General features: G+C 44.3%; 4 protein-coding genes and 1 long non-coding RNA gene across 12 annotated transcripts; 2 read left to right on the top strand and 3 right to left on the bottom strand.

The window, feature by feature from the left end:
* The first annotated feature begins 650 nt into the window (after positions 1-650).
* Positions 651-8,863, top strand: nfrkb (nuclear factor related to kappaB binding protein). The gene is made up of 26 exons (XM_086056967.1): positions 651-712; positions 1,019-1,167; positions 1,244-1,445; positions 1,528-1,655; positions 1,748-1,919; positions 2,092-2,196; positions 2,381-2,454; positions 2,533-2,614; positions 2,704-2,896; positions 2,971-3,082; positions 3,158-3,284; positions 3,515-3,592; positions 3,672-3,748; positions 3,849-3,895; positions 3,977-4,037; positions 4,145-4,319; positions 4,412-4,518; positions 4,615-4,738; positions 5,205-5,284; positions 5,411-5,589; positions 5,657-5,927; positions 6,008-6,187; positions 6,622-7,332; positions 7,552-7,658; positions 7,748-7,883; positions 8,069-8,863. Exons 2-26 carry the CDS (start codon positions 1,042-1,044, stop codon positions 8,207-8,209), a joined length of 3,795 nt encoding a protein of 1,264 aa, XP_085913093.1. The 5' UTR covers positions 651-712; positions 1,019-1,041; the 3' UTR covers positions 8,210-8,863.
* On the bottom strand, positions 8,429-18,325 carry tmem45b (transmembrane protein 45B). 3 transcript variants are annotated; one of them, XM_086056975.1, is made up of 6 exons: positions 18,180-18,325; positions 10,289-10,486; positions 10,012-10,218; positions 9,660-9,844; positions 9,299-9,441; positions 8,429-8,994 (listed from the first exon to the last, which is right to left on the bottom strand). In XM_086056975.1, the coding sequence occupies exons 2-6, from the start codon at positions 10,476-10,478 to the stop codon at positions 8,883-8,885; spliced, it is 837 nt and encodes a 278-aa protein (XP_085913101.1). In that variant the 5' UTR covers positions 10,479-10,486; positions 18,180-18,325; the 3' UTR covers positions 8,429-8,882. The 3 variants fall into 3 exon arrangements, with proteins under 3 accessions (XP_085913101.1, XP_085913100.1, XP_085913102.1); XM_086056974.1 differs by lacking the exon at positions 18,180-18,325 and adding an exon at positions 11,403-11,538; XM_086056976.1 differs by lacking the exon at positions 18,180-18,325 and adding an exon at positions 11,113-11,326.
* On the bottom strand, positions 12,337-18,311 carry gng8 (guanine nucleotide binding protein (G protein), gamma 8). 3 transcript variants are annotated; one of them, XM_086056978.1, is made up of 3 exons: positions 18,180-18,311; positions 13,050-13,149; positions 12,337-12,604 (listed from the first exon to the last, which is right to left on the bottom strand). In XM_086056978.1, exons 2-3 carry the CDS (start codon positions 13,131-13,133, stop codon positions 12,476-12,478), a joined length of 213 nt encoding a protein of 70 aa, XP_085913104.1. In that variant the 5' UTR covers positions 13,134-13,149; positions 18,180-18,311; the 3' UTR covers positions 12,337-12,475. The 3 variants fall into 3 exon arrangements, with proteins under 3 accessions (XP_085913104.1, XP_085913105.1, XP_085913103.1); XM_086056979.1 differs by lacking the exon at positions 18,180-18,311 and adding an exon at positions 13,777-14,600; XM_086056977.1 differs by lacking the exon at positions 18,180-18,311 and having other exon boundaries at positions 13,050-14,600.
* On the top strand, positions 15,638-23,495 carry LOC147133507 (bromodomain-containing protein 8-like). Of its 2 annotated transcripts, XM_086056968.1 has the most exons (21): positions 15,638-15,968; positions 16,060-16,107; positions 16,478-16,574; positions 16,989-17,058; positions 17,142-17,191; positions 17,297-17,419; positions 17,589-17,669; positions 17,837-17,901; positions 17,995-18,137; positions 18,215-18,397; positions 18,483-18,564; positions 18,698-18,832; positions 19,532-19,692; positions 19,876-20,305; positions 20,434-20,480; positions 20,579-20,868; positions 21,016-21,108; positions 21,495-21,563; positions 21,779-22,061; positions 22,260-22,304; positions 22,706-23,495. In XM_086056968.1, exons 2-21 carry the CDS (start codon positions 16,089-16,091, stop codon positions 22,763-22,765), a joined length of 2,526 nt encoding a protein of 841 aa, XP_085913094.1. In that variant the 5' UTR covers positions 15,638-15,968; positions 16,060-16,088; the 3' UTR covers positions 22,766-23,495. The 2 variants fall into 2 exon arrangements, with proteins under 2 accessions (XP_085913094.1, XP_085913096.1); XM_086056970.1 differs by lacking the exons at positions 15,638-15,968; positions 16,060-16,107; positions 16,478-16,574; positions 16,989-17,058; positions 17,142-17,191 and having other exon boundaries at positions 17,999-18,137.
* On the bottom strand, positions 19,233-22,841 carry LOC147133508 (uncharacterized). Of its 3 annotated transcripts, none has more exons than XR_015090291.1 (5): positions 22,200-22,841; positions 21,704-22,069; positions 19,872-20,018; positions 19,752-19,776; positions 19,233-19,650 (listed from the first exon to the last, which is right to left on the bottom strand). It is a non-coding gene; the product is annotated as an uncharacterized LOC147133508 (long non-coding RNA). The 3 variants fall into 3 exon arrangements; XR_015090290.1 differs by having other exon boundaries at positions 19,872-20,909; XR_015090292.1 differs by lacking the exon at positions 19,752-19,776 and having other exon boundaries at positions 19,872-20,909.
* Positions 23,496-23,597: the final 102 nt, after the last annotated feature.

Consider the following 23,597-nt stretch of genomic DNA (forward strand, 5'->3'; position numbering starts at 1 on the left):
AGCAACTGAAGGAGGCAGCATTTCAAAAGTTCTTCCTTGCATTTCAAGTTGATTTTCCCATTATTCTCAGTAGTTTTAGCTACTTTGTATCGTTGGGGTAAGTGTTTTAGAGGAGAGATTTTGAACATTAACGTGCTAAAATGAACAACTGCAAGTTGGAATTTAAACAGCCTGAAGAAGAGGGTATGTACGCCATGTAACTGTAGCCACCCGCTTGTCCTAATTAGGGTCCCATATGAGCTGGAGCCTATCCTTCCTGGCTTTGGAAAAGGGGCAGGGTACACCCTGGACAGGTCACCAGTCAATCACAAGGCACAAAAAAAAAAAGAAAGAAAAAAAAAATGGTGAAAAAAATCGTTAACACGCACATTATGTATTTCATTAACCAAATTGCGTTGCCCAAAACTAACTTCAGAAAGTAATTTGCTTGTAATTAATTTGCATTAATCTATTATTAATATTCGTTAATAAAATACCGTTTTAACTAATGTCGTAGACTGTCAGTTTGTAGTAAAACTTGTTACACAAAAATTGGGGGGGGGGAAAGCCAAGTTTGTGTAGCACAGTGCCTACTGTTGTTAGCCTCGCCGCCTGTAGGGGGGAACAAAGAGCGGAGCGCTCCATTTGACGACGTTATTTCAGTTACAGTAGAAGAAAACGGTACGTCGATAAAACAGTCCCCTCGGCACATCAAGAGATAGGGTGGGCTCAGGTAAGCGAGAACTTTTTGGTGGCTTTAAAAAGTGCTGTTCTGCTTAGACAGGCATATATTGCAACATGCAGTGCGGGTGCAGCGTAGGTACTTCCGTTTGAAGGTTCGGTAGAATAAATTACGTCGTAGCTCCTAACACAAAGCTGTGTGCTATCAGTCATGCTACAAAAAAAAAACACTCCTTAGTTGTTTGGTATCACGGAAAGCCGTCTGTTAGATTAGATTTCAAAGGCTAACCGTGCAATAATGACATGGCTTTTATTCACACGTGCTGTATTAAATGATGCTGTGATATTTCAATAACAGTGAGGGGGCAGCGAAGGAGGAGGATGGATGTCCTGACTCACATACTTACAGGCCCTCTTGAACCTAAAGAGGAGGAGGATGGTCAGATCACTGAGGAGTGCATGCTGGGTAACTGCAGGGTCAGCCTGCCCGAGGAACTACTTGAAGATGTAAGTGATGAGCGCTGCTTTGACACTGTGTGGATTGTTAAAACGTTGATGGCTTAGATTCCTGTTTTGTCATCAGCCTGAAATCTTCTTCTCTGTGATGAGTGAAAGCACTTGGACCGAAGTGCTGTCCGATTCCCAACGGCAACACCTCAGTCAATTTTTGCCACAATTCCCCGACAATAACAAAGCAGAGCAGGGCAGCGCCGTCGACGACCTGTTCAACAACAGAAATTTTCATTTTGGAAATCCTCTTCATCTTGCACAAAAACTATTCAGAGGTCATTTGCACACCCACAGATGAGTCACTTTTCAAAAACATAACATTGCTCAGTGATGGTGTTGTTCATGATCTAAACGCAGATGGTTACTTCAACCCTGAAGTTGTCAAGTACAGACAGTTGTGTGCCAAGTCTCAGCAAAGACGACAGTTGTACTCTCTTCAGCAATATTACCACAGGCTGCTGAAACAAATCCTCGTCTCCCGAAAGGTAAGTTCTGCAAAAAAAAAAAATGTTGAAAATACAACAATAGAAAAAAATATATACCAATACGTTGGTCTCAATATTTCTTCTCGTTTCAGGAGTTATTGGATTTTGCGGTTCACAATGGTCTGGACTCTCCACCAAAGAAAAAGGTACAGACGAGGAGTCACGCTGAAATACGAGAAGAAAAAGTTAGAAGAAGACTGAGACGTATTTTAAAGGAGGTTAAAACAGAATGTGGAGACAGTAATGCTTCATCTGATGATGACGGTCAGTATTTTTCTTAATCTCTTACTATCTGTTTTGGGTTTTTTTTCTTCATGCGCTTCTCCAAGCTCACAAGCTGGTTCTTGGATGTTAGGAAGTTTTGATGGGGGGGAAAAAAAAAGTACCCATATACATTCACTTACCTGTATCTGTACTTTATTGCACATGCATATAGATCTAACGTTGTGGACCCCAGCACCACAGTCCCCCTCCTCGCCGACACCCACTGTCTCACTCAGAGTTGTGCCCAGCCTCTCTACCCAAGACATGAAGACCACTGGTGAGTTGTATTTTTATTTTGTAATACGCACAAAATAGTGAATGGATATTTTTGGTTTATCGGTATGGCTTGGCGGCAGTTGACAGAAAAATCCTAAATATAGCGGGACCATGATAGGTGAACTGTGATACAGCACGGGATTGCAGTACTCTCCGTGGCCATTTTAATAAGACATTTCCTTCAGAAAAAATCCATCTCGGAGAGCGGGACTTGAAAGCCATGCTACAAAACCATCGGGAGAAAAGGAAGCGACAGCCGGTAAGCGGTGTTTGGATACGATTCAAATGGATCGAGTGTTAACTTGTGCAGCGTATCACAGGCGATTCTTCTCCTCAGGATCATCCGGACTTGATGACTTCCGACATCCACCTCAGTGATATACTCTCCAGGGCAAATATCGGTCGCAAATCAGCCTTACGTGAGTGAATCTGCTTCAATAACTAACACTAAACTCTTTCTTCTGTTACTAATAGCGTTTTTTTTGTTTTGTTTTTTCTCCTCTTCCAGCACTTTTTGAGCTGTCTCTGTCTAAGAAAAAAATCAAAGAAGAGAGAAGAAAAAAGAAAATGAGAACGGTGAAAGTCGAATCTGAGGATCCCTGCGATGCGCTAAATTCCGACGCCCCAGCAGCCCCTTTGGCGAACATCATCAACGCCATGCCAGACGCGCCGTTGACACCACTGGCCAACATCAAGGAGGAGTACGTTTTGGCGTAGCACTAAGAACAAGAATGGGAACGCACCTTATCAATATGCGTAACCGTCGTCATTGCAGAATCCTGGAGGAGCCTCCGAGCAGCCCGGTTGTCGTGGAAGAACTAGCCGTCAGTTTCTTCAGCTTGTTGGAGAGCATCTTGAGGGCGGAGCACCTCGCCGGCACTTCACTGGTACTTCCGTTATTCGCCGGTGTGAGTTGAAAACCCAAAGTTTGATTGCGATGGCTCGTTGCGGATGCGCTCCAGTTGGAGGAGAAAGTCCAAATGTGGCAGATGTCTCCTGCCAGCTCACTCAACGCCTGGTTTTCATCTGCCTCCTGTTGGTCTGACTTGGTCCTCCATGCCTTGCAGTTTCTTGCAGGAGAGAGCAAAGGTAAGGCGGTCCGATGGAAAGCCATTTGACATGATATCATTCTACTCGGTAACATCTACCGTTTCACTAGTGCGTTGAATTTCCTTACTCGTGAGGACATTAAGGTTATGTCGTTGTTAAAATGTAAAGACAGGTTTCAAAGTAACTGTTTCATACATATTTTCCCTTTTTTTTTTTTTTTTTTTTGGCCCCACAATTCACGTTTTGTTTTTTGCTTCAATGTTTTACAGAAGGCGTCATGGCGCTCCCCAGCGGCTTCCTGCCATTCGTGGAATTTGTGGATGAAACGCAGCTGTGGAAGTGGATCGGTTAGAGTGATCCATGATTGACAGTCCTAATCGAGGCCCCGCTGGTCTTTTTGAAGATTGTTTGTTTGCTTTATTTTAGGCCCCGCTCAGGATGCAGAGAAGGACTTAATTGCGCTCTGTCAGCTGTGGTTGGACTCTAAAGATTTTGTGGTGAAGGTATTACAAATCTATTCACGATATATAGCTAAAAATACACGTCTGTACCCGCGCACATGGTTTGTTTCTAAATGTAAATTAACGTGTGTGTCACCCACAGACGGAAAGCGAAGAGCTATCCGAGTTAACGCCCCCCATGCCACGAGTGTAAGATTTAATCTATGCAAATCTAATTCAAAAACTTCATGTGTTTATATCGTTTTGAAGTGCTGAAATATCTTTTAACAGTTCCACTGATTATGTGGTGAGACCCAGCACGGGAGATGAGAGACAACTCTTCCAAATCCAGGTTTCTTTTCTTATTTGTTTTATTGTTGTTTTTTTTTTTTGTGTGTGTGTGTGTATTTTTTATAAAAAGCACTTGTGCTAATAATTCCATTTGATTCCATTGATTAGGAGCAGCAGAGATACAACCAACCCCACAAAGCCTTCACGTTCCGCATGCACGGCTTTGAATCGGTAGTGGGGCCCGTTAAGGGAGTATTCGATAAGGAAATGTCTCTCAATAAGGCTCGGGAGCACACGCTACTGCGCTCCAACCGCCCGCCATACGTCACCATCCTCTCTCTGGGTTAGCGCTTTTGCCCCCGTTGTTGCTTCATTTGCGTGTGTGTGTGAAACCCAAAGAAAGGCAAGCTTTCAAGCCCCTTTTCTTCCGACTAGTGCGGGACGCGGCGGCCAGGCTACCCAACGGAGAGGGAACTCGGGCGGAAATCTGTGAGCTGCTGAAGGACTCGCAGTTTCTTGCCCCCGACGTCACAAGCGCACAGGTTGAGGCTATGTCCTCCGAAACATTCTGACCACTTTTTTTTTTCCTTTTGACGATCCCCTTCATTAAACCGGAGGCTCGTTCTTGCGCCGCCTAGGTGAACACGGTTGTCAGCGGGGCTTTGGATAGACTACACTACGAGAAGGACCCCTGTGTGAAGTACGACATCGGTCGCAAACTGTGGATTTACCTGCACCGCAACCGCAGTCAAGAAGAGTTTGGTGAGCAACAACGTGGAGGCGGCAGCTTATTTTCTAGAAGGGCACCATTTTTTTTTTTTTTTTCGCGGGGTTGCTCTCGGGGTCGCACAGACTGGGGTAAATGAAGCATCTTTGTACAGTATTCGAATTGATTGTGAACTGCACACGTCTGTCACCATTAGATATGGAAAGCAATTGCTGACAGTGACAGAGTAAAATTGAGCTTACCTTCAAACCAATAGGAAGAGTCAACCTAGTAGGCCAACTAAATGCTATGTAATGTTTGTATAATTGTTCTATTTCCACTTGTGCAGTTGATTACATGATCACATGACTTTGGGCGTAAACAGTAATATTTGATATGGGTCGTGCCAGTTGTAAATGTAAAATGTCAATAGGCAGTAATTCAGGCACTAAATCAGAATTGGGCTATCAGACTAGCGGCTTTGACTTTTTTGCTGCGAATGTTTTCTCCTCTCCCATCTAGAGAGGATCCACCAGGCTCAAGCGGCTGCCGCAAAAGCAAGAAAGGCACTGCAGCAAAAGCCGAAGCCTTCATCCAAGCCTGTGAGATGACGACCCTGTCATTTATTCAGCTATATTTACAGTACATTTTCATGTCGCTGTTCAATGTCCCAATTTTTGAGTGGCAAATTTTGGTTAAGGCCCTAAAATCTCGTTTTATTCCTTTAGAAATCTGGCAATAAAGAAGGAGGCGGTAAAACCGCCGGATGTTTGGAAGCAGGACAGGATATAGGTTCCGGTCCCATGTCGCCAACACCCTCTACGCCGACCCCAAAGTCACCCTTGCCTTGCACAGTCACTACACCAACTAAGACCACAGTCCCTGATGCAATCAAATCCAGCCCGGGGTGTGTTTCTTCTCCTCACTGTTGTGTAGCAACAACACTTGGCATGAACTCAACTCGTCTCTTTCAGCGTTCTCCTGGTGTCTCCCCCCTCCTTGCCCCAGCTGGGCTCAGTCTTACCTGCCAGTCAGGCCGGCCCAGCCGCATCTCAGCCCGTCGCTTCGCAACACACGGCCCGAATAGTGAGCCACCTGGCGGCAGGCTCCCTCCCTCAGGTGCGGGTCGTCTCTGCTCAGCCCGGACTGGGTTCTCCGTCGGGAAGTCAGCAAGCTGCTTTGGTCCATCAGAACCCTCATCAGATCAGGATGCCGGTGTCTGTGGCAACCAAGGGCATCTCGCAGGTAAAATGAGAAATAATAAGAGGTCATGTGTTCTTTTAATATGCAATTACCTCCATGTGGGTGTATTTTGTCCAAAACAGGCAGTTGTGTCGGTGCCTTTGAGGAGCCAGTCCGCCAGTCCTGTGCAGGTGCCCAACACCTTGTCGGTTTCCACGACAACCGTGCCCAAACCTCGGACTGTGTCACCGGGCAGCCCAGCCAACATCCCTGCGTCATCGCCGGCTGTGTTGCAAGGAGTCGCCAGCCAAAACATCAAACAGGTAAACCATACGTCATGTTTTTTCTAAACGGGAACATTTCATTGCTGCCAAAAGAGGACCAAAACAGTCATCGCTATGTGAAATTGGTGTCATTTTAGAATTTGGTTTTACAATCATTTGCAATAATTAAATTAAAGGGTAATGTTCCGTGTGCCTAAACACGGCATTTTGATAAATATTGTTTGTGGAATATGAATTAAGCAGCAAAATTGACCATTTTTTATCCATCTCAGGGGGTGGTCATTTCGCCACTTGTTGTCATCAGAAAATGACATCACAGTTGCTCGGGTGTTCTGAGTTTGGTCATGTGACCTTCACAAGCTAAGCCATGATTGGTTGTTACTTGAGCCTTGGCCATTTCTGTCATTTTTGGTCATCATGAAGTGGCAAAATGGCCGCCCCCTGCTTTATCGTTTGTATTTTGTCTTCCAAAGGTGTCCATCACAGGCCAGTTAGGAGTGAAGACCACAGGAGCAGCGGGAATTCCACTTACCGCCACAAACCTCCGCATCCAGGGTAAAGATGTTTTGCGCCTTCCACCCTCCTCCATCACCACGGACGCCAAAGGCCAGACTGTACTCCGGATCACGCCGGACATGATGGCCACGCTCACCAAATCCCCCGTGGCGACAGTCAAACTCACTCCCGACTTCCTGGGCACGAGCGCCGCCGGCGGTAGCAAGAGCATATCGGCCACTCTCCACGTCACGCCCCCTCACCCGTCCGTTTCCGCCCCTGCGTCCTGCACGGGGGAGGTATCCGCTGCCAAAACCGCGCCCATCACTTCCACCCTGCTGAAGGCTGCGGGAGACGCTGCCATACGCCTGATGCCCACTTTGGGCGTTACCGTGGCCGACCAGAAATCTCGGACTTTCTCCACCGTCAGCTCCCCGGACAAGAGCGGCACCACCATCCGTATCATGCCGGGCCTCGGGGTGATCCCGCAGAAACAAGGTCAGACCATCACGATGACGTCGGCCGGCGGCAGCAAAGCCGCAACGGTATCCACCGGCGGCAACGTCATGACCGTTGCTGGCGCCAAGGCCATCACGGTGGCTTCGGGAGCCTCTGCCTCTCCTCTGAAGCTGGGGGCAGCTACGGCAACCATGCGCCAGGTGCCTGCTCCTGTGGTCAACACACAGACGGTAAGAGAGTTCATTATGGGCCATATTATATCGTGTATAGCATTTCATCGGCCGATTAATCGATTATTAAAATAATAGTTAGTTGCGGCCCTAATGTTGAGTTTGGGTCAAGATTACTCATCTAAGACGAGAAGGGTCGTGTTTATGTTGCTCTTTATCTATTACGTTGCCTAAACACACAGAGACCATGGCAACAATGCTCTATTTACCTCATCATAGGGCAAGTTACCTGCCCGCATCACAGTCCCGCTATCTGTCCTCAACCAACCACTGAAAAGTAAAAGTGTGGTGACCACACCAATTGTGAAGGGGAGTCTCAACACAAAGTAAGTCTCAACAGACGCACTGTAGTCAATATTGTTCCGATAGACTTACATGATGTCGCCTGTCGCCCGCTTCTCCGCTCTCCGTGCAGCATCAGCAGTTTGGGTCGGAACATCATCCTAACCACAATGCCTGCAGGCACCAAACTGATTGCTGGGAACAAACCAGTCAGCTTTGTCACAGCGCAACAGTTCCAGCAGCTCCAGCAGCAAGGACAGGCCACACAGGTTGGTAGCAGGAACTTGACACGGCGCATTTGTCGCAGCAGCACCATGCACAGACAGTCCATTAGGGAAGTATTCGCAAGTGCTTCACTTTTTCCCCACGCGTGGCAGCAATTACAAGTCATAGTGTACATCAGTAGTAGCTCACTTCCTTATCCGGTGTTGACCCTCACCTTCCGCTTGTCTAGGTTCGTATCCAGACGGTCCAGGCGCAGCAGCTCCAGCAGCACATGGCGACAGCTGCCCCCAAATCTGTCTCCACGGTCGTCGTCACCACGGCGCCTTCGCCAAAATGTCCGCCCGATCTCCCACCTGCACCTCCTCAGTGATATGAGCTTGCCGTTTTTTGTCCTCCGTTATTTGTGTTTATGTAATAGTGGCTTTTCAGTGTGTAATCTTTTAATGTCTAACTCAAAATCACGTTCATGTTTAGTTCTCTTTGACCACATTTAAAAAAAAAAAAAAACCTTCCTCATCTACATTTCATCAGTTCCACTCCCCTTAATCTTGAAGATGTTAAATTATGAGTACTGATTAAATCTCACAACTTCATTGTTTGCATTTATTACATTTTAATGATTGACAAGAAAAAATGGTTAAACACAACCTCTTTTTTTTTTTTTTTAATTACCGGTACATGTATGGTAAATGTTAGTAAAATGTCAAGGGCCAGCCTAGTACATTGGTTTCCTGTAGGTATTATGACTTCCTACCACACACTCTCAGTTGTCCATGGGAGTGGGAAATATCGTTTGTCTAGATGTGACAATCAGTTAACTGATGACAAGTCCGGGGTGTACCCCACCAGCTCATTTGTGAACCTAATAAGGCCAAGCAGGATAGAAATGGATGGATGGGTGTTTTTGCAACAGGACCCACTGTGAGCATTTTGTACCAGAATAACATCAGATTTAAAAATCATTAAAAGGGTGTAAATTCAGTTAAGATAGCTGCAAATAAAGTACGTGTTTTCAACAAAGCAATGTTGACATTTTAAAGTCGTTACTCCTCCTCTGACTCTTCGAGCAAAGCTTTCTCTGAGTTTGCAGTGGACATTTTATTTCGCATCACCATCTCGATGTCTCGTGCCCTTTTGGAGAATCTCCTTATGGTGCTTTGGGAACAAACAAACAAAAACAGGTTACACATTTACAAGCAAGCTTTTTGTAGCGTGGACAAAACACTTGATGAAGGAAGCTTAATTTGAAACTGATCATTCCAGAAAAAAAGATCATTTTATTTTTTTTACTGACATTAAAGGGTAGTTTGAATAAAAACTAAATATGCATTTTAGTTGAATGGAAAAGTCCTCCAGTATTAGGCACTACTCTCAGTACAGTTCTACAAGTGTAATAAAGATTGTTCAATGAATAATCCCGAGTTGAATTGTGCAGCTTGCAAAAAGACGGGATACTCACATCCAAACAGCAGCCGAGGTGCAGGAGACGACAAACAAAGCCACTGCCAAATGCCAGCAGAAGCACATGGTGACAAACATGATGTTGTTATGCAAAGTCAAATCCCACTGCGGGCCGCTCAGCGGATAAAGAACGAAACCGATCTGGAATGAGGTTCAAACGCTGCGGTAAACAACAAGCACTTTAGGAAAGGTCATAATGAACTACAATTGATCATCGTCCTCCAAACGTTATGGAGTTGATCATTTGCTGAAAAAAAAAATCTGCCTGAAAAGTTGGAACGGATTTTTTAAATTAAAAAAAAATTGTACAAATTTGTTGAACAGTGTTAGTTTTTGCATCAGCATGTTGTCAGCATTACCTGGTAGAACCACGAGCCCTGCAGGATGAACAAGCACGCTTTGAGCATCTCAAGGATAAAGTGGTCCCTCATGAACACTTCCAGCATGGTGCTGGCCGACCCACTGAACACGGCCACCAGCAGCAGGGAGTGGATGTGGGCGTCCAGTGGGGGGCGACTGTGCACGTGGTAGTAGAACAGAAATCCTGGGTCACAAAACAAGAACATGTAGCTCACTAAGTGCATGACTACTGCATGCGGAACACCAATATTCTGTATCATCAAAAGGTTTGGGGACACCTGGCCATGAGACAATCCTTCAATCAACAACACAGCTTTTTGTTTCAACTGAAAAGGCCCAAAGTGGTCTTACCTTCCACAAAAAGAGCCAAGGAGAGAGCAAGGCGGTCCACGCCGACTGGCACCAGTTTGGACACGGTGCTCACCACCAAAGCGATTCCCGAGATGCCGAAAAAGAGGTACATGGTGGTGTGCTGCCAGTTCATCAGTTTGACCCACGAGTGCGCGTCGTAGAGGCGGGCATGTGGCCCGTCCACAACGAATTGTTCCACCATGATGCCTGAGACAGGACCACATCGCTTAGAGCGGATTTGGAGGGTTGCCATGATGCGTCGAGAGGGAAGACTGACCGACAAACGAGGCAAAGATTTGCAAGCCTCCCTCGATGTAGTCCATTCGTTTGAAGAAAGGAGGCAAAACAGCTCTGCCTTTGGGCTGGTTTTTCCTCCAGCAGTGCTGGAGAGTGTGTTTGACCGTCAGCCATAAGCCAAAGAGCAAGAAGAATGAGCCAGGAATGGCGTGGCCCCCAAAGTTGGCCATGGCGAGGCCTAAAAACAGAAACAGGAAGCCAGTTAGTTTTTCTGTTTTGAAAAGAGCTTAAAGTGCAAACTGATAATCTTTCATTTTATGATATTCTGATGGCTTGTCAAGTTCTCATGATAACACATCACTCAAAGGTGTGTGTGTGTGAACAAGAGAATGTTGTGCTTAAGACATCAAATGCAAGTGCAACTCACTATATTAGAACATGACGGAAAATGATTTCAGTCTTTCAATTCAAAAAGTGAAACATACATTGTAGAGATTCACTACATACAAAGTGAGGCATTTCATGATTTTACTTTTACTTTATATCTTACAGAAACGCCAAATTCAATCTCTCGAGCAATCACAGCAGATAGTAATTGGCCTGTATTTAATGAAATTGTATAATATATGTTTCGCTTTTCATGATGAACTACTGAAATAATTTTTTCTTTCATTGCACTTTTACTTTTCTTGAAAATTGACTGCTTTCCCCGCCCTTGAAAATACTGCTTAAAAAAAATCTACTCTACAAATAAATTCGAAATATGATCTTTTTCGATCAAGAAATCCAGCAACATATACTGATTTCCCTAAGTGGCAAGTTTTGTCTCAAACATTTAGTGATGAAGTATATCAAAGGTTCCACCTCAGCAGGTCTAGGATATCCTGTTTGAGAAAGTCAGCCGGTTCCACGCACTGGACGTTCAATCTGCTTCCGCAGACGAATACAGTTGAATAAATCTGTTTTTTTTTTTTTCTTATTTGATTAATTGCATGCATTAACGACTCAGCGGGAGCTCGTTTTCACCTGCCTGTTTGTGGACAGCGCGATCGAACTGGTCAGACGAGTTTTTGCTCGCCGAACATGGCAAATGTCACAAATGTGAATTACAAAACAACGACGATGTTAGGATGAACAAAAGGTCGGTACGATACCTTAACTTCCGCCTCCACTTCTCGAGGGACAGACAGAGGTTCGCTTGCAAATGTGCGAACGTTGCCACCTGTCACACGATTTGTAAAAAAAAAAAAAAAAAAGTGTGCGTGTGCCATGGCCACACCCAACATTTTCTTTTTTTTCTCTCCCACTTGCACGCGTCCACACACTAGGGACAATTTGCAACAGTGACTAACCTCTCCCAACTCGAATAAAAGACAACATTTTCAAAGGTTATGGACATAAATTCAATGTGTAGCATTAGACTAAAGACTGCAAATCACTTTGCCAATGTGTAACCAAAATGTCAACAAAAAGAACATAGCATAGCATGTGCCAGAATATGACCCAGACAGGTGGCATGACGTCAGAGCAAGAGCATTGTTTGGATTGTAATATTGATAATTGTGTTCATTAAATGTATAAATCATGAAAACTGGATTAATCTATGTACAGTATATTGTCAATTTAAAAAAAGACCATGAGAAACAAAAGCATTTTGATTTTTTCTTTTTTAAACCGCTGATAAGTAGCCTTATAAATGACGCAATTATAATAAGAATAGAAAATATTCTGCATTAAAATATCAGGAAGGCCAGAACCCAGATTCGAACATCAAACCTCAGAACTATGAGGCATTGCCCGAAAAACGAACATCTACATCCCCAATACCAAGCAAATACCGCCTCCCCTCGCCCCCTAGCGGCAGTTATTGTAACTGCAGGATCCTTTGTTGCACAATACAAACATTGGGGCTTGCATGTAAGATAAGCAAATCTGGGCTATTCATGTTCACATGCTCTATCATGATGTAACAATCACTGGACAAAAATATAAATAAGAAAATTAAGAAAGAGACCAGAGAAGAGGCATGGAGTCAAACTGAAGTAACACTGGGAGTAAAAGGCTCTTTTAAATGAACTTTTGCACTCATTTTGCAGAAAGTCTTTATTGCCGTCTTTATCAGCTTCAAACATGGAAATTCCTCTGCGTACTACATAACAACAAAACACACAACCAGGAAGACATTCCTATTAAAACGAATCTAAAAATACATTGATAGCTACTCTGTTTACAGTATTTCACAGAATATTTTCTTCTCCCTAAAGGGGTTCTCTGAGGAAGGTACGGGGGTCACCAGAGGGTCATCTTTGGCATGAGTTTCACAATAGGCCATCAAATCCGCTGCTGCTTTGGATACCTGGGATAAGCAAAACATGATGTGTTATAAAACTGTTGAACGCAATAATAAGGAGAAAGACAAAATGGAAAATGTAGTAATTAAATAAATAATAATTTATATTATTACACTAAAGGGAGAGTCGCTCACCCCAAAAAATCGGATTGACTGAAAATTCCTCACACAAAAACACTTGTTTAACTCATTCAGCACCACTTAACCACGAAAAAATAAAGGACTTGTATTTGAAATTTATGCAAGATTGGTGGAAATTGTTGGTACACTGAGTGGCTAATTGCCTTAAGTCATTGCTCATTCAGGAAATCTGCTGAACACAAATTAGCACGTCTCCCAAAGTGCTGAAATCAAAGTATTTGTAGTAGGCCCATTCAAAATGTAACAAGAAATGTGCTTCTTTTCTACCGTACTGTCCTTTTTGCTCTGTACCAACGTCAAGTACACATACCATCATCCTCTCTATGTTGACCTCGAGCTTTAATTGCTCAACCGTCTTTCGCGCATCCGCAATCTTGGCCATGTTGTTGGACATCCTGCTGCTTCCTTGCCTGCAGTAAGACATGCATGGAGAAATTCAGCGTGGCCATTTTACACAGCGAAAACGGCAGCGTGTGTGTTTCGGCGACTGATAATTGAAGGCAACTGGGCCGTGAGTATTGAGTCTGTTTCAATTTGCTCATTAATTCTTCGCCCTGGGTCTCAGCTGCACGTGTCGCAGCGAGGGTCTCAGAGGAGGAGGGCAGAGATGCTCCCCTGATGGGCGCGACATGAGACATGTAAATAAATCTAACATTAACATGTTTATGTTGTACAAAACCGAGGTGCGGTTTCGCATTTATAGGTGTTATACATACGGGGTATATATATGTAATTAATGGTTCAGTAGACACAATGAGCTTCTTCACCCATATCGGACTAACAACAAACAATATTCTTTTATATTTTTGTTCAGTCTGTGTATGCCAAATGCAATGAAAATGAGTTCAATAATAATCATCTATAATTCACACATGCTTCAGTAGATGTTCAACCAGCACACTAATATACATATATATATATATATAACATAAGAGGTGCTGCATTTCTTAAGGATGTTTTAAATAACCTCCACTCAAATATAAAAAGTAGACATTTCTCCTTAGTCCTAATTAAAACAAATCACAAACATCACTCACCGCGAGACGCTCCTTTTTTTTTTGGAGAAGTGTGCTTGAGTCCCGAGCAGCAACTTGCAGCATCAAATGAAGTGTGATTAATGGCAAAGATGAGGAGGGAAGCCTCAACAGGTTCCCTCCTTCAATTAATTAGCGCTGGTTCTGCCCCCAGCGTGGGCTCAGTGCAGAGGTGCAAGGCAGCATGCGGTGCTGCACCGACCAACATGGATGACAGTGGATGAACTCAAGCTGGTGGGGTGCTCTAATGAAAAGCACATTTTTATACCTGACTTGGAGATTATTTATAAAAAAATTTTTTTTTAAAAAGCTCACAACCTTGTTTTCTTGGCATTTCCAATTTTGGATTCAGCGTTGACGTTAGTACAAAAATCATTGGATTCCGAATGCATTTACATATCCATTCATTGTCTGTAACTGCTTATCGTATTCAAGGTGACGCTGAGCTGGAACCTATCCCAGTTGGCTTCTACACGCCGGACTGATCGCACATGCCACCATTCACACTCGCGCTGAGTGGGAAATGAACCAACACTGCCTGATCGGAAGTCAGTCTCCTTACAAGTACATGCATTATTTATGAAATTGCCACACGTAATGGCTTTTAGCTACGTGCACCGGCCACAACATTAGGTACACCTGCACAATTTAATGAAGTGTAATAGAAAACTGTTCTTTGTTTGGAATTGATGAATTCAAACTGAAAACTACATCTGAAATCAATATGCCTGACAGTGCAAATGACAACGATTTTGCTTCAATGTCTGATGCAGTCTTTCCCAAAGAGTCTTCAGTTATTACACAAAGCACGGGGGGGGGGGGGGGGGGGCAAGTGTCAGTGTTGTGGCGTTAAATGTCAGGTGCCTCGTTACCATTTGTATCCCACTAATCAATGGGCTCTCTTTGTGGAAGAGCCAAGACGGAACTGCAAATGTTTCACTGTTGTCTGTCAGTGTCACGGCAAGGGCCTCACAATACAGTGAAGATATGCCCATGTTGTATTCATTTGAAGTAGAAAGCTTCGAGACGATAGCGTCCTTCCTAATGATGTTCGACATAATATTCAATGGGCATCAAAGTCAACCTCCAAGAAATGTGATCGAACACAGCACAACTCTGGTTCTGAAATGCTTGGGAGTTTCTCCCCAAGTAAATTGAAGTCATTAACTCCTCAACTTTTCGGAGGCTGGCAGGTGATGCAAAAGTAAAGCTTTGCACGTGCCACAGCCGTGTTGTGGCGCAGCCAATTTTTCCGAGTTGAGCGTAGCAACCACAAATAACCTTGCGTAACGCGTAGCCTACCTACGTCACAACAAGACCCGATTCTGATCGGTTCGTTTTGCCCCCTTTTGCGTTTCAAACGGCGATTGCATACATCGAGAAAATCGCATAGATGTCAAGTTCAAACCAGGTCACAGGACTCATTTTGACAATGTTTTGCATAAAACAATGGGGGAAATTGGATTTTAATGGCACGGAACCTGTAAGGGGTGTAATTACCTACTATTAACAGAGTGGACAGCATGCAATTTCTGCTACATTTTCATGACGACTCTGTGAATCTGACGTGAACGCCAAGAGTGCGTTACAGTGATACTGACCCATAAATATTTGAGGCTAGCATCTATAAAGTGGTTATTAGGGATTCCAATTGAGTGGTTGTATAAAGTGCCACAAAATTATATGTATTTAGTTACTTTGTCACAAGGGTTGTGGTGGCACAATACTTGCCACGTATTTATCATGAAAACGGTCATTTTTATTCATCCTTCTAATTGAAGCGTTGAAGCAGACACAGCTTTGTGCGTGCGTGCGTGGGCGTGCGTGCGTGTGTGTGTGTGTGTGCGCGTGCGTGCGCGCGCCCGCTACCATCATCATTGAGTGCCCGTGTTAGTGGGCGTGCACACGGCACACAGCATGTAGCTAGCTACTTTTAAATGATAAATGACGACGGTGACTCGTACGAACACTTAGCTCTCTTTTCTCCTCTTGTCCGACTGCTCGGTCAGGAACGTGGACCGAGTCGTGCTTCGAATCAAGCCCGGACGCTGAAGCAAATGCAGCATTGTGACGGAGCGACTTGATATTGAAGTTAACGCTAAGCTAAGGCGCACAATATGAGGATGGGGCGCGCGAGCTAACGTCAACGAGGAAACCCTCGGGGAGTGTTCACATTTTTTTTTTTTTTTGTTAAGGTAACCGGCACGCTTGTGGTTTGTTTACTCGTTCACGCGTCGCGTCGCGATAATCCAAGTGGTATTAACTGACGGGGTTTGCGTGTGGCAGGATGTGCGGCGTGTGGGGATGACAGGAAGATGGCAAACGGCGTTGGAAGTGAGTAATGTCGGCACACGGGAGATGTTGCTGTGACTTGCTATGTGCTAGCCGAATTTGGTTTTTTTTTTTTTTTTTTTTGGGGCCACAAAGTTTGGCTGCACCGCCGCTCAACCTGCAGGTCTCTCCAGCTGACACCTCTGTTTACAGACACTTCAGCTGGACACACTCTGTGTGTGTGCGCGTGAACATGTGTGTGTGCTGCTACTCAGCCGTGCAATGAGTACAAAGGATTTGGATTTCAGGTTGAGTTAGCATGCAGTAGGGAAAGGCCGGGGAATGGCAGCACTTTCCTATGTTTAAAATGAATATTCAGGTTTATCATGAGCTGGGATTACTTTACTCTTTTTTTTTTTTTTGTGATCTGCAGAACACAAGCTGCTTGTGATTGGCCCAACAGAAGCATGGTCACTCAGGGAGAAGCTGTGTTTGGCCACATCGGTCATGAAGAGTGGAGACCAGAACTGGTATTTAACAGTTTTTCTATGCACTTCAACCCACAAGTGTTAAACTCAATTTTCCCAAATTAAAAATGATGGCCAGCCATATTTTTATTTGCCCGTTCGACTTCGCTAATAGTCAATGACTTACTGATAATGATGAATCATCTCAAGGGTATGCATACAGTACAGTTACCCAACTTGTGTTATATGTATAGTAACTGTACTGACATAGTGTACGTAATGCAGACAAATGCACACCGGCATGCAAAAAAAAATGGTACCAGGAACCCAATTAAAATAATATAAATGTGTGTGCTGCGCATTAAGGATGTGAGTTTGTGTCACTATATAATTGATTTAAAAAGTTCTTGAGAAATGGCTGAATTCTGACCTTGAAAAAAAAAAAAAAAATCACGTGTTTCATCTTTAAATTTGCAGGGTCTCTGTCAGTCGAGGCATCAAACCATTTGCAGAACCCGGGCGGCCACCTGACTGGTTCTCTCAAAAGGCATGACATGTCCACCAATGTCCTTCACTGCAGAAAAAAGGCTTTTATGCACTATATACAATTGACTCTATTTCTGTTCACAGCACTGTGCCTCCAAGTATTCCGAGCTACTGGAAACCACTGAAGCCCCAAAGTGAGTGATGGAAACCAAGCATGTATTGCAGGCAAAAACAATATGACACCTGGATGACTGCAGTTCCCTACACGGCGAGGTTTCACTGTCATCCTGTGTTTGCAGGAGGAAGCGAGGCGAGAAGGGGGAGGTGGTAGAGACAGTGGGGGATGTGATAGTGCGCAGGCTGACGGCTCAAAGGATTGATGAATTAAAAAAGTTGATCAAACAAACCCAAGAGGAGCACAGGTACACCAATACAACTTTGGTGGTGGTGGTGGTGTAAATATACAGTACAGTACTGTCTTAAGTCTTTTTTTTTTTTTTAACCTTTTAACAAAATACAGCAATCAGTTATCATAAAACGTGAAATATTAGGACACATCCATGGTATTTAAACCCTGTTTGCAACCCGTAGGACACTGAAGAGAGAGTCGGAACTCATTCAAGCCGGTCATCTAGATTCCAAACTGGAAGAATTATGGAAGGAAATCCAGCGGTAAGACGCAGCAAATTCTCTGTTCACCCAAAGATGCAATCTCTATTTTTTTGCCTTTACGAAGTTAATAAGATGACGATGATGCTCTGCTTTAATGAATGAATACATTCTACACATTCCTGCACACAGCCATTGTTAAGTGCATATAAATGTATTGTGTCGGGTAGGAAACAGAAACTGGAAGAGGAAGAAGGCGAGTTGAAAAGAAAAGTCACAGACGCTGCCTATCAGGGTATCGCCTTTACCGCAGACATCGAGCTATCTATTATTTGTGACGGTGCCGCTGATAAGAAACAAATCCTAATGCTGTTCCTCTCTCTTTCAGCCAGACAGGTAGCAAAGAACACACCTCGGCGCGTGGCAGGCGCCACCATGCATTCGCCCACGGGTTGTAACTCAACCAGCCTTGAGTTTCCATCAGGTGACCCTCTCCCGTGCTTGCATCCCGATTTTTCGTCCACAAAAGATGTAAGTCCAACAGTGTGTTTATACAGCAGTGTGTGTTCCTACCCGCCGTTTCTGATTCTTTCCCTGCCTGTCTTTAGGCTTCAGGATGCGTCAGGTTGATGTCATTTGCCGACTCTTCCGGCTCCGGTAACGAGAACCCGCCGCTGGGTGATGACCCCACCCAGAAGAAGCTCCTGGCCCAGAGAGGCACACCGCCCCCATCTCCACTCCTCTCCGAGCTGCTGAAGAAAGGCAACATCTTGGCCACGACATCCAGATTGGTAGGCGGAACATGTTCAAATTAACAATGCAAGTGAATTTCATCATTTGTATTGGAAGCAAAAGTATGTACCGTATGTGTGTCAGACTGGAGAGCGTGACATGTCCGCCGGTAATATGACGGCGGCACATGACTTGCAGTTGACTCTGCCCTTCTCTCCAGCATCAGGTAAAAACAAAAAAAAACTGGACATTTGAGGAGCTACACCTGCACAATCTACTGCATACGATCACCGATAGCTGTAAAGCAAAAAAAAATCTTCCACTTGTTGCGTTGATGTTGCCGGTACCTCCATTGGCAGGTGCTCCGATGTTGTCTCGACTCCTGGAGGCGGGACCAGCACACTTCTCGGCCCAGTTAGGATTCATGGTCAGCACAGACTCCGCCTCCGGCACCACCCCTGCTCCAGTGAAATCTGCTGCCTCAGCATGTTCAGGTTCCAAACGCATACATGCACAACGTGCTGTTATATAAAATACTTAGGAATTTATATCTTTGCGCTGACATTTTTCTGTAGGTTGTTTCTTCCAAAATTATCCAAGACATTCATTTTATTATTATCATATTTGTAATCGCAGTGGTCTGATTTAAAAAATCTGGGATTAGCTGTCAATTTTCAGTTTTTTCAACAAAAATACTTTTTGATCACTAATGAATTATGACACAAGTAGGGCTGCAACAAATGATTATTTTAATAATCAATTAATCTGTTGATTATTTTTCAAGATAAACAAGTTCTTGAAACAATTAATCTCTTAACAAAATATCGTAGATTTTTATAGTTGTTTAGTTGTATCTTGGTCGACAGGTTATAAAATACGTTTCCCCCCCCCCCCCCCCCCCTGATTACACACCCGCCCGCGACATCAAAGCATTATAAACGTAACCAAAATGTTAGAAATGCCACTCAATATGATGCATCACAGTTTTATACTACTGGAAACATGCAACCACCGTAATAAACTTGTTAAATCAATATCCCTAATCGGTATTGTATACAAAATTTTTACACAAAATTTAGTGTTGGATATCAATAACGCTACAGCTGCACTTACCTACAATTGGTTAAATGGTCTTAATTGCAGCTACTTTATGTGGGTGATTTTCTACGCCGTGATGTGTCATTCATTTGCAGAGGTGGACGTGATCACGCCATCTGCGTCCTTCGGGTGCCAGCCTGCCACCGCAGGTGTGAAAGTGTCCGAGCTGAGCGAGGAGGATGTGACAGTTTCCTACATGGCAGATGAACTGGATCTGAAGACGGTCGGGGACATCATCGCCATCATTGAGGACAAGGTGATGATGATGATGATTGGGGACAGGCAACTTGTATCAAAAACTCATTGGGCACCTACCTTTGCTCACTTTTAATGCAGTAAACTGAAAATTGGATCAAGTGAAATGATTTCGCAATGTAGGTATTTCGCAACGAGACATGGGAAACGTTTAGGAGAACTGCGTAAATTCTCTTCTACCTAGGCTTCAGATGCTTTGGATGCGGCTGCGGTGGAGGCTGCTCTTTTTCTGTGCGAAGAGAACGGCCACACTCTTCCCGGTGCCTGGCAGGCTGAAACGTTCCATACCCAAGACCCCCCGGGGGTTCCTCAGTCCTCATCGCTCCACTGTAGCCCGACAAGGAATCAAGCAGACGAGTTAGATATTCAGGGCAAAACTTCAGCCGAGCTGTCCTCCGCGTGCGGTAGTCAAGATAACTGCGATGCGGCAACCCCAGTGGGACTGAGTGGCCTTCCGCCAACCTCCTCATCCTCGTGCAATTCCAGGAGTTTTGTGCACTGCCACAGTGGAGCACCTGCACAGCCCGAGGCCGCGAGAGACGCGGCGCACCATAAAATCCACATGTCTTTGGAAGAGAGATGGGCAAGGCAAAAACCTGAAGCCGCCAGTCAGGGTAAGCGCACGCATGTATTGTATAAATACATTGTGGGGTTTCACCGGCTTCATAACATGCAGCTAAAGCGCTTGTTTGATCTCGTTAGCTTGCGCCGGCAAACCCTAAAGAAGTGCATTTGTTTGCAGAATCAGTGTTAGACGATTTCCCCGTGACAGAAAGACGTGTAAAGGAGGTACACCACCGCATCAAACTTGTCATAGTACCTCTAACTGTGTGATTGTGCTGGAGGCAACGTTTTTGCATCATCTCCCGCATTCGCCATCTTTGCAGGAGATAAAGGACGAGAGCGAAGGAAGTGTCGATAGTAAAGAAAACGCCTCAGGGACAAATCTGGACAATGAGGTCAACGGGCCGGAAGACGAGGACGAGGAGGAGGAGGAGGAGGAAGAAGAAGATGGAGACGGCGCCGAGGGGTTCTCGTCAGAGCCCGACGGAGAGATGGAGATGGAGCGCGTGGCCAGCGAGAGCGAGGACGCGTGCAGCCTCCACACCGCTTCGTCATCTCTGCAGCTCCACACCGCGGCCGACTCCATCCCCAGCAGCCCCGCATCGTCACAGTTGTGAGTGGGGGTGGGGTGGGGGTTGGGGGGGGGTTACTCTCCTGCACACAAATAGTTTTTTTCTTTTCATTTCTGTCTACTTCCGAGTTCCATTGTGTCTCTGAAGGTTCTGCTAGCTCGCACAATTTTTATGACTTTCTTGTGTAGCTCTTTGTGCAGTGAGGACCTGGAGGCGCTACAGGCTCACAAGATCTGGAAGAAGGCCATTATGTTGGTATGGCGCGCCGCTGCCAATCACAGGTAAGACTAGCAGGTATATGTGAATTCTTAGAAAACTGCACTTTTTTTCTTTTTAATATTTAGGCCATGTTCAGTTGTACAAGGATATTCTTTTTTTTTTTTTTTTTTAAATGTATAGCAGACTCATTTTAACCATGACTGAAAAATTGAAGTATGGTGCAGATGTTTGTCTGCAACAGAATTTAAAAAAAAAAAAAAAAAAAAAATCATCAGCTAATTTATTGGCCACACGTGTGAGTAAATGAAAAATGTAGTTACACTCTACAATTTTAGCGGCGAATGCCACCATAAAGTGATCCTTTCCTTCACCTTTGACCCTCGAGCACGCATTTTCAGAGTCTGATTCTTTGAGATTTCATTCATCTCTTTTATGGGACTACTTTCAGATATGCAAATGTCTTCCTGCAGCCGGTGACAGATGAAATTGCACCAGGATATCATAGCATTGTGCACAGGTAAGATTGCACTAGAGTTCAACTCGCTGACTTGTTTTTTCTTTTCCCTACCTTGACATGGTAACATGCGTCTGTGACACATTGATAGAAATAGTTGGTACTGTTCACAACATTATAATCAAAACACTAAACCCACTGACCTGAACTGATTTGTGCAGATGGCGTTGATATTGGTGAGATCTGATGCTCTCAGTTCACATTGTGTCTTTGTGCAGGCCCATGGACCTGGCAACCATTAAGAAGAACATCGAAAGCGGTTCCATGCGAACCACGGCCGAGTTCCAGCGGGACATCATGCTGATGTTTCAGAACGCCGTCATGTACAACAGCCTGGATCATGATGTGTACCACATGGCCGTGGAGATGCAGCGTGACGTCCTGGAGCAGATCCAGCAGTTTCTAGCCACCCAGCTCATCATGGAGACGTCCGAGTCTGGTATTACCGCCAAGGGCCTGAGGGGCCGTGAGGGCTTGCGACGGCAGGATTCCACAGACAAGGTGCATCGCTAGAATTAAAAGAAGTGATTAATTATCCCAGAATGGGATCACAGCAGTTAAATTCAGTCATGTATGCATGTTCTTCTCCTGGACTGAAGTCATCAAAACACAAGAAAGCAAATGTAAAGTAGCTCTAACCAATAGTTGCCTCATTTCTTCTTTTGAATCCCGGTTCTGATGTAATTTTGCTTCTCACAGGACACCTTCTCCATGTCTTCTCCTGCTTTTCTGCTGTCTCTTTTTGTAAGTACACAAAACAAAAAACAAAAAAACACACACAAAAGTCAAGTTATTGACGTCACTGATCGTGTAGAGAAACACAGCCGCCAATATGGGATCGGTAACTCTGTGCCATGTGATCGATTAGCAATCAATCCAGGGTATAGTGACTTTTGACCACAGTCAGTTGGGATAGGCTCCACTCGAGTGTAGTAGTGACTGAACAGGACAAGGGATGGAGGGATGAATACAGTTATTGGAAAAATACATTTACTGGATCTGAATCAATCATTGTGCCGTTATGAAGATAATCAAAATAATTCCCATTTGTAATCCAAAGGAGTCAGTCAAGTAAATTAGAGCTTTAACTGTTGCTATTGAAGCAGTTAAATCATACAACTGCACAATTTCTTCTGTCCGTGCAGGACGGAGGCACCAGAGGGCGCCGCTGTGCCATTGAAGCTGACCTCAAGATGAAGAAGTGAACAAAAACAGGCAGAATAATTTTGAGTCTGACACTGTAAGTGAAAAGTGTTAATACTTCCCAGATTTAATTTATAAAGTCCCCCCCCCCCACATCCCCACCACATCTGCGTCATTTGTGCAACGTAATCCCCAACTTGCTCTCCGTATTCCAACGAGCTGCTTACCGCGACACGGGGAAGCTCCTATCTTGCAGAAATGGATTACGTGTAATCCCAGATTACAAAAGGGGATTCCGAAAGAGTGGGTCAAAGCCTGTGATAGCTGCACATCACTCATAGCCTGCTCGCAGGCAAGAACATCAGGTTGTATAAGTGTCTATAAAGCCTCAAAATCAACTAATCCTACAGGCAGGCTGCGTCTGGTCCACATTAGTGTGACCGACTGTGATAAATGCACTACAGTATACGTACGTAAAAACAATGTGTGAAACCAGAGGCCAAAGACTCTGATTTGCTTGACTTTTTTTTTTTTTTTTTGGGTGGTGTTACGTTATGAAAAGCATTAAGGGGGGAAAAAAAAGAAACCTTATTTGCATTAAGGGGAAAAGAAACATTTTTTTTCCTTATTTTAACAACCTTTAAATAATTTTAAATGTATATTTTGTGGTTGTTTTGCGCATACCTACCTATATTTTAAGTGAAACAGTACTGTGGTAATCTCACTGTGTTTTGTGGATGTAACAATAATGGAAACTATACTTTTAAACAATAAACTCATGTTTGGCTTGTATACTTCTTGTGAGTCGCTCTATTACCTGGTCTTGCTAATTGAAGTGGAATAATGACACAGATTTGTTCAAATCGCCGACACATTTTACCTTCAACGTGATCG

The sequence above is a fragment of the Filicampus tigris genome, chromosome 17 (assembly GCF_054856515.1).
Source record: "Filicampus tigris isolate MCC_2025a chromosome 17, RoL_Ftig_1.0, whole genome shotgun sequence".
Lineage (NCBI taxonomy): Eukaryota > Metazoa > Chordata > Actinopteri > Syngnathiformes > Syngnathidae > Filicampus > Filicampus tigris.

What these genes read in the sequence shown, in the direction of transcription:
- nfrkb (XM_086056967.1), top strand. Translation starts at nt 1,042, where the DNA reads ATGGATGTCCTGACTCACATACTTACAGGCCCTCTTGAACCTAAAGAG. An exon ending in TGCACAAAAACTATTCAGAG is followed by an intron (nt 1,446 to 1,527) that starts GTCATTTGCACA and finishes ATCTAAACGCAG; the next exon opens with ATGGTTACTTCAACCCTGAA. An exon ending in ACCTCGCCGGCACTTCACTG is followed by an intron (nt 3,083 to 3,157) that starts GTACTTCCGTTA and finishes GATGCGCTCCAG; the next exon opens with TTGGAGGAGAAAGTCCAAAT.
- tmem45b (XM_086056975.1), bottom strand. Translation starts at nt 10,478, where the DNA reads ATGGCCAACTTTGGGGGCCACGCCATTCCTGGCTCATTCTTCTTGCTC. An exon ending in AGGGCTCGTGGTTCTACCAG is followed by an intron (nt 9,442 to 9,659) that starts GTAATGCTGACA and finishes ACCTCATTCCAG; the next exon opens with ATCGGTTTCGTTCTTTATCC. An exon ending in ACCTCGGCTGCTGTTTGGAT is followed by an intron (nt 8,995 to 9,298) that starts GTGAGTATCCCG and finishes TTGTTCCCAAAG; the next exon opens with CACCATAAGGAGATTCTCCA.
- gng8 (XM_086056977.1), bottom strand. Translation starts at nt 13,163, where the DNA reads ATGTCTTACTGCAGGCAAGGAAGCAGCAGGATGTCCAACAACATGGCC. An exon ending in TCAACATAGAGAGGATGATG is followed by an intron (nt 12,605 to 13,049) that starts GTATGTGTACTT and finishes TGCTTATCCCAG; the next exon opens with GTATCCAAAGCAGCAGCGGA.
- LOC147133507 (XM_086056968.1), top strand. An exon ending in TGGCCACGACATCCAGATTG is followed by an intron (nt 18,398 to 18,482) that starts GTAGGCGGAACA and finishes TATGTGTGTCAG; the next exon opens with ACTGGAGAGCGTGACATGTC. An exon ending in TCGCCATCATTGAGGACAAG is followed by an intron (nt 19,693 to 19,875) that starts GTGATGATGATG and finishes TCTTCTACCTAG; the next exon opens with GCTTCAGATGCTTTGGATGC.